This window comes from Pteropus vampyrus, unplaced genomic scaffold (genome assembly GCF_000151845.1).
Source record: "Pteropus vampyrus isolate Shadow unplaced genomic scaffold, Pvam_2.0 Scaffold144, whole genome shotgun sequence".
Classification (NCBI taxonomy): domain Eukaryota; kingdom Metazoa; phylum Chordata; class Mammalia; order Chiroptera; family Pteropodidae; genus Pteropus; species Pteropus vampyrus.
The window spans coordinates 3,652,538-3,659,812 of NW_011888925.1; the positions used below are offsets into that span (position 1 = coordinate 3,652,538).

At 57.3% G+C, this 7,275-nt stretch overlaps 2 protein-coding genes across 2 annotated transcripts; one reads left to right on the forward strand and one right to left on the reverse strand.

The window, feature by feature from the left end:
• The first annotated feature begins 321 nt into the window (after window positions 1-321).
• LOC111744943 (alpha-actinin-3-like) lies at window positions 322-953 on the forward strand. Its single transcript, XM_023535675.1, has 2 exons — window positions 322-591; window positions 665-953. The coding sequence occupies exons 1-2, from the start codon at window positions 457-459 to the stop codon at window positions 821-823; spliced, it is 294 nt and encodes a 97-aa protein (XP_023391443.1). The 5' UTR covers window positions 322-456; the 3' UTR covers window positions 824-953.
• Window positions 954-1,092: 139 nt separating this feature from the next.
• Window positions 1,093-6,028, reverse strand: CTSF (cathepsin F). Its single transcript, XM_011368924.2, is given in 14 exon segments — window positions 1,093-1,654; window positions 1,737-1,795; window positions 2,235-2,325; window positions 2,421-2,485; window positions 2,567-2,686; window positions 3,423-3,503; window positions 3,579-3,675; window positions 3,764-3,909; window positions 4,020-4,133; window positions 4,699-4,774; window positions 4,903-5,043; window positions 5,046-5,138; window positions 5,419-5,514; window positions 5,718-6,028. Coding segments are annotated over 14 exon segments (1,464 nt in total). The 5' UTR covers window positions 5,928-6,028; the 3' UTR covers window positions 1,093-1,579.
• Between the last annotated feature and the right edge of the window lie 1,247 nt (window positions 6,029-7,275).

The following is a 7,275-nucleotide window of genomic DNA, read 5'->3' on the forward strand; positions in this document are numbered from 1 at the left end:
TGATCTCATTTCCTCTTCATTGCACCCATTGGGGCTGGGCGGAATTATCCCATTTCACGCGGGCTATCACAGGCTGAGAGAGGTAGATTAACTTGTTCAAGGACACACAGCTGGAATTTAGACCTAGTTCTGTGTGACTCCAAAGCCTGAGCTTACATTTTACCTCAGAGAAACAGCACGACCGAGAGCCCCAGAAAAAAAGACCAGAACCAATGGGAAACGGGGCATTGCCACAGGCAGGAGGCGGACTGCAGCCTGCTAGAGAGGACTTCCTGAGTCAGAGCTAAGGCTGCAGCTGACGGTCTATGGAGAAAGGTGGCACTTTGTCGCTGAGGTTATCAAGCCGAGGCCGGACAATCCCCAGAAGGGGACGTCAGGAGCTCTCCTGGCTTTAGCACCCACGGACATGGTGTCTGGCCTCTATCCCTGCAGGGGGAAGTGGAGTTTGCTCGAATCATGACCATGGTGGACCCCAACGCAACTGGCGTCGTGACCTTCCAGGCCTTCATCGACTTCATGACCCGAGAGACAGCCGAGACTGATACGGCTGAACAAGTTGTGGCCTCCTTCAAGATCTTGGCAGGAGACAAAGTGAGTCCTTGGCATGGAGCGGGCTGGAGGGCTGGGGCAGGGGGCACACGACCTCACCCCTTTTCTCCCTCAGAACTACATCACCGCCGAGGAGCTGCGGCGGGAGCTCCCGGCTGAGCAGGCCGAATACTGCATCCACCGAATGACGCCCTACAAGGGGTCTGGGGCTCCAGCTGGAGCCCTGGACTACGTGGCCTTCTCCAGTGCCCTCTATGGGGAGAGTGACCTCTGACCTCAACACCTGAGGTTCTCCATGCAAGTTGGAGAGAGGGTGTTCCCTCTGGCCGATCCCATCCATCCCTCAGAGCAAGGGCCGCCGAGAAGGACCAGCCAACTGTTCCTGAATAAAGATCCTTCTGTGAGCCTCTCTCCATTTCCTTTGGTTCTTGAAGCAGGAACTGGGCCCGCAGGCTCCTGGGCAGGACCAGCTGCCTGGCCTTGACCCTCCAGGGCTCCTCAGCACCCCTCCTTGCCCTCACAGACAGAGTATTCACACCACACTGGAGCTCAGGATACCTCTTTATTGCTATTAGAAAAGGGTGGTTACAACAGTTCGTCTAGACACGTAAGGAAACACTGTCCCCAAATCCAGGAGGACCAGAATTTATAGCATCACACAAAGGAAAGCCGGGGCAGGAAACCGGAGCTTGTGAAGACAGCTGGAGTTAAGGCAAAAATATTTGCTTCCCACCTGCTCCTTGCCCAAGCCCAAGGTTCTTGCCCGAGCTTCAGCTGCCAAGACGTCATCTTTCACCCCAAGATCATCCTAGCTACCACAATTCAACAAAGGTGCAGTTGGGAACTTCAGAGTGGGAGTGGGGTGGAGGAGGGTAGAGGCTGTGCCCCTAGGCCAGTGCCCTTCGCTCACCCTGAGGTACCCGGTGTCCATCCCTCAGCCAGCTGTGCCTCCTGGACAAGGGCCTGGACACACGGCTCAGGCTGGGGAAGGGGGCTGCTCTAGTCAGCACCAGGTCCAAGCTGGTGCTCCTCAATTCACCACTGCTGAGCTGGCCATGATGTTCACACCACAGGCCCCGGACCCACGATGCAAGTAGTAGTACCCCTGGGAGAGAGGGGAGGGAAGCCGTGAGGGCACCAGGGCAGGATGGGGCCGGAGGGCCAGAAGCTGAGCAGGCAAGACTCACCTCCTCACCCCAGTCAGTGCCCCAGCTGTTCTTGATGGCCCAGAAGGGAATGTCAGAACCTGGAGAGCAGTGCGGAGTGCAGGCAGTCAGGGCCCCAGTTCTCTGGTCAGGGCCCCAAGCGCTTTGCACTCTTCAAGTATCTCCTCTGGGCCTACTGTGTGACCAGTATCAGGAAAAAGGCAGAAAAAGGACAGGCCCACCCACCACCCTCCTGGAGACCTGGTATGGCTCTAAGGTATGGGAAGGGCAGCCGCCCCTCCCCACCCCCCCTGACCTCTAGCAGGTTATTCGTCCATACAGTTCAGCTTCCCACTGCCTGTGTTCCCTTCACAGAGCAGGTGGATGATCCTGCCTGGCCCACAGCCAGCGGCAGGGGTAAGGACAGGGTTCCCAGGCTTTCCCCAGATTTCGCCCCCTTGAGGTCCTGCAATGCTGTGTGGCCCGACCCCTGCCTGTGACCTGGAGTGGATGGGCATAGAGGGGGTCAGCGGAACTCACGGTTGCCATAGCCCACGAGTAGCACAGCATGGTCAATGAGCCAAGGGCTGCAGAGGGGCCGCAGTGGGTGGGAGATCCCGTGGCGGTAGAACTGGTGGGGGAGAGCAAGCAGTAGGGGGCCAACTCCAAGAAGAGGGAGAGGAGGAGGCAAGAAATGGAGCAGGGGCAGCGGGGCTGAGGTTTTACCTGCATGCCAAAGGCATTGATGGCGATGGAGATGGGACCGTTCTTGGCCAGCCAGGCCGCCAGCTCTGAGACGGGGAAGGGCCAGAGTCAGGGGCACCCAGGCCCCAGCCCCACCTGGCCTGTCCTCACCCCTTTCCCTCACTCACTTTGCTCATTCTGGCTGAGCTCCACTGAGTCATTAATGTAGACCTTGGCCTTCTCTGCAGAGAAGTTGCAGGTCTGCAAGTGGCCATTGTAGCCGTAGTCGTCCTCCGTCTCCAGCCCTCCTGGGTAACGGTGGGGGGTAGATGGGGGTACAGAGAAAAGGTGGACTCCTGTTTACCATACACTTGTCTCCTCCCAGCCAAAGGCTGTGCTAAGCCCCTTATCCATCCCAGGCCATTGGCCATCCCATCTGAAGAAGAGCCTCATTCTAGAGATGACACACACGAGGCTCAGGGGGCTGAGAGAATAACCGGTGAGAAAAGTGGCAGAGATAGAAGTCAACTCCCAACTCCTGACTCCTCACTGTCCCAGCTTCTTGACCTTGGCTTGCTTGTCCTGCTCTGGTAGTCTGTTCACAATCTGCCTCTGCCCCCTGCCAGTCTCCCAGACCAGTCTCTGTATAGCCACCTCAGTCCCTCAGCCCTTTATCCTTCTGACACTGCTTAACTGAACTGCCAGTTTAGGTCAACGCCTCCCCTCAAGGGTGAGTGTGTGGCTACCTGTTTTAGCAGCATTCTACAAAAACAGACAAGAAAGCAGCACGATGCCAAGACCTCCCATTACGCTCCAGGAACTTCGCACATCTTCCCTCACTTGATACTCGAGACAACCCTATGAGGTAGGCCCCTTTCACAGATGAGGCAACTGAGGCTCTGAAAGAGCTGCCCTGCCCAAGGTCTTCAGCCAGAAGAGCCAGCGGGAAGACCGGGACACAGTACACGTGACTCCCACACAAAGTGACTTCTTGTGGAGGGAGAAGTGGCTCCCACTGTCCGTCCTGACCCCCTTAATGCATACCCAGAGTCTTTATGGCCGAGTAGGCATTGGAGGGCAAGCCGCCCAGGCAGGCCTTGTCCAGTTTGTCACAGTCCACGAGCTCTAGGAGACAGAAAGCCAGTTCTGAGGAGCCCTCTGCGTTGGGCTAGGGACAGGCAAATAGAAAGGGATGCTTACCCTGCTCAGAGAGGGAGAGCAGGTCCCCCCGTTTCAGGAACCACTGGCCCTCCACGTTGCCTGTAACTGAGAAGGCCCAGCAGGAGCCACACATGCCCTACAAGAGACGGGCAGCGTGAGGACTGGATCCCTTCCCAGCCCCAGGGCAATCCTCACGTCCCACCCTCACTTCTGAGGGGTCTAACCTGATCCTTGACTTTGGTGACAGCCCCCTTATTCCTCCAGTCCCACTCAGGTGGAGCGGGGCCATTAACGGACATGGCCAGGGGCATCCTCTTGCTCCGCAACTCTTTCAGGAGGGGATTCAGGTAGATGGTGCGGAACTCCTCCTCTGTGGGCAGAGATTGGGGGGGGGGGATTCTAAGCCAGTCCTGACCAGGGGCCTTGGGAGCAGGCCCTGTCTCTCCCAGCCTCCCTGAGGGCTCTAGCCACCATCCCTACCTGTGAGGTCACTGAACTTGGTGACCCCATACCGAGCTGTACCACGGTCCAGGGCCTGGATCTTCTGTGCTCGCATCATGTTATTGATAAAGACAGACATGCGCCACTGGGCTTCTGAGGATCAGAGCAGAAGAGAAGGGGCTGAGACTCCAGGCAGATCATAAGAGGAGGAGTGCATGGGGCTAATGGGCAGAAGTTTCCCTGGGGAATGGGTGGGCTCTGGAAGCTCTTAAGGACAGAACCCTGGGGCACATAGGGGTGGGGGGGCCAAACCTGCAAGTGATAAGAGTGGGAGGTGTGATCAACTTTTAGGGCCAAACTGGGGTGATGACTTCTCATTGTGAAGGCAGAACCAAATGAACTCCAAAGGGAATCTCCAGACAGGAGGTCACGGGGAAAGGCTGCCATGCCAGGGGGGCCTCCAGCAGAGAAAATTTGGCCTTTGCCCCATCCCATGATGGAGGCCCATAGTTCCTGACCAGGAAAACAGATGGGAGTAGGGGCCAGGTCCCTGAGATGGCTGCCCGGTCCTGGCAGGCTGGGCGAGAACTTGGTGATTAAGGCATCCTTGAAAGGATGCACTGTCTCTTCTGTCCTTCTCCTCCCCAACACCACGGTGCCAAGTAGGGGGAAGGCCCTGATCTGATCAGGACAGGCACAGCCCAGGCTGGGTCCTCACCCTCCTTTGTCTCATATGTCCGGTTATAGGTGATGACAAATTCTTTGAAGATTGAAGCTACCTGCATAACAAAGTCCTGCAAAGGCAGAGGAGTCCTTACAAGGAGTCCTTCTGGAGCTGACCAGGGAGCCCCAGGTCAGGGTGAGGGGAAGAGAGGGGAGATGAGGCAGCAGCCAGCTCCCGAGATAGAGCTGGGCTTCTCACCTCCGGCAGGGTGTCCTTGTTGAACAGTGGAGAGAAGGAACGGAAATTCTCGCTTTTTTCATCTGGATAGGATTGGAACAAAGAAATCAAGGCTGAACCCTGAATGAAATTTGATCCAGACGACTGCAGCATCTGTGGGCTATCCCGGCACCTGTAATCTTGGTATCCACAGGGCGACAGTCCCGCCTCAGCAGCGTGTGTTTTCCTAGCTCTTCCAGGACTTGGAAACTGCAGAGCTGGAGGTAAAGGAGGAAACGAGTCCCTGTCCTTGGCTAGATGGAGCTGGAGGCTCTCGGATAGGACCTCCCCAAGGCAGTCACCCCTACGGTGGCGAGTGAGGCACAGCCAGCACCTGGACACCCTCCCTTTTATATAGCATGGTCTTTGGCCCTCAGGGCCTGAGAAGTGACCTGGATAGCTGTTGCCTTAGATCCCTTCCTTCTGGCTTGGCCCATCTTCCCAACTGCTTCCAGACTCAGCCTGGGATCAGATAATTGAGGGAGCCCCACTACTCACCAGAGTTTTCTTAGACACAGGGAGCTGGCACACCGTGGGGTCGTTGCAAGCCTCCTCTAGCGTCGCTTGAAGGGAATATAGCGACCCGCGGCCCTCCTAGATGGAGGGGAGGGTGAGGCGGGCACAGCCACCCCCTCCGCAGCCAGTTCTTCAGTGGCCGCACAGCCCCACTGCGCCTCCTCCCCCTTCCCAATCAACAGAGGTTCGTGCCAGCCGTCCAGCGCCCCCATCCCAACTCTAGGCCAAAGTGCCCATTCCTCGCACTAGGGCCCCGCGCCCCGGACCCAGTGCGTCCTCACCCGGCGGACGCGACCGCGCACGGCCCCCAGCGCGGCCCGTGTCCCAGCAGCCCGGCCGCGGTTGTACATCTCCAAGGCGAAGCGGGCAGGCGCCAGCAGCTCCGACGACTCGGCCTCCCAGGCCTGAGCGCCCGCGGCTCGGCGGGGCAGGGCGGGGGCAGCGCCCGGGAGCAGCCCCAGCAACGACAGCAGGGGCAGCCAGGGTGCCATGGCGAGGGTGAAGCCGGCGGCCGAGTCGCAAGGACTGGCAGACCAGCTGACTAACCGACCGGGCGCAGCCGCCCGCGGCCAGAGGGGCCTGCGTCCCTCCCCTGCTTCTAAGCACCGGGGAACCGACCAATGGGCGGCGGCCGAGGGCGCCTGCGCACTCGCATGTTTACGCGAGGCACGTGGTGCGCGCCCGCTTCACCGGCTTGGGGGGGTCGGGTAGCCACGCGGGGACCTGCTCTGGCTTGCGCAAGGCGTGTCTGGGAGCACGTGGCCCGAGCCCCAGCCTTGGAATAATCCTCTTAGGCCTTGGAGCTGATGTTTGTGGAAGGGAAAGGACGCTGGCCTGAGAATAAAAATACTAACATTTATTTCATGCTTATTACATGTTACACATTAATCGTCGTAGCAATCCTGTGAAGTCGATGTGATCTCAATTTAATAGTGGAGGAACGAGAGGCTTAGAGAGAGTAATTGGCTTACCAAACATCTGGTAAGTGATAGAGCAGGGCTTGAACCCAGGGAGTTGGCCTCAGAGCCTGGGTTCACAGCTCAGTTTCTCTTTGAGGCCCCACTTCTCATCAGCAAAATGGAAGATAACGTTCGCGGGATTGGTAGTGCCTCAGGCCGTTTGAGGGTCAAACGCAACCATGCAAGCATTCGGTTATAAGGGCCCAGTGAGAGGAAGCGTGGACAGTTGTTTAGACATAGTGCTGTCTACTGGAGCTCAGTCTAGTGGAGAGAAAAAGAAATTTTCCAGTGGGGGAGAAGAAACAGGGAAGAGTTTAAGGGAATTGGGGAAATCACAGAAGTGGGTGGAGGGTTAGTTTGGGCTTAGAGAATGTGAAGAACCGATATTAAAGATCATCTAGTACAAACCTGACTTTCTACAGCAGAAGTCTAGAAAGGAAAAGTGACTTTCCAGCTGCTCGGAAATTAGTGCTGGGGCCAGCTCAAAGCTCCTGGCTGAAGTCTGAGAGTGGAGGGCCTGAGGGATTCCCACTATGCTAATCTCTCTCTGCTTGTGCCCTCTTTGGTTTAAACACCTTGGGGCTCCCTTGTCTCTCTTATAAGAGACAGCCCAGGTCCGTAAGGTGGCTCCTAAGGCCCCTCGAGATCCAGTCTAGCCTTGGTCCTCACACCATGCTGTGCTTCTGACTGATGCTCCACGCTATTTGCATCTCCTCAGAAATTCAAGCTCTTGTACAACTCAACCTTCACACTGCTCTTCCCTCAGCCAGATGTCTTTTAGCTCTCAGTTTTGAGGTCACTTCCTCAGCAAGTCACCCCTGACCTGCCCCCACTGCCCCTGGCCAGGCTCCATGCTGCTTCCTCTGTACTCCTGGATGCC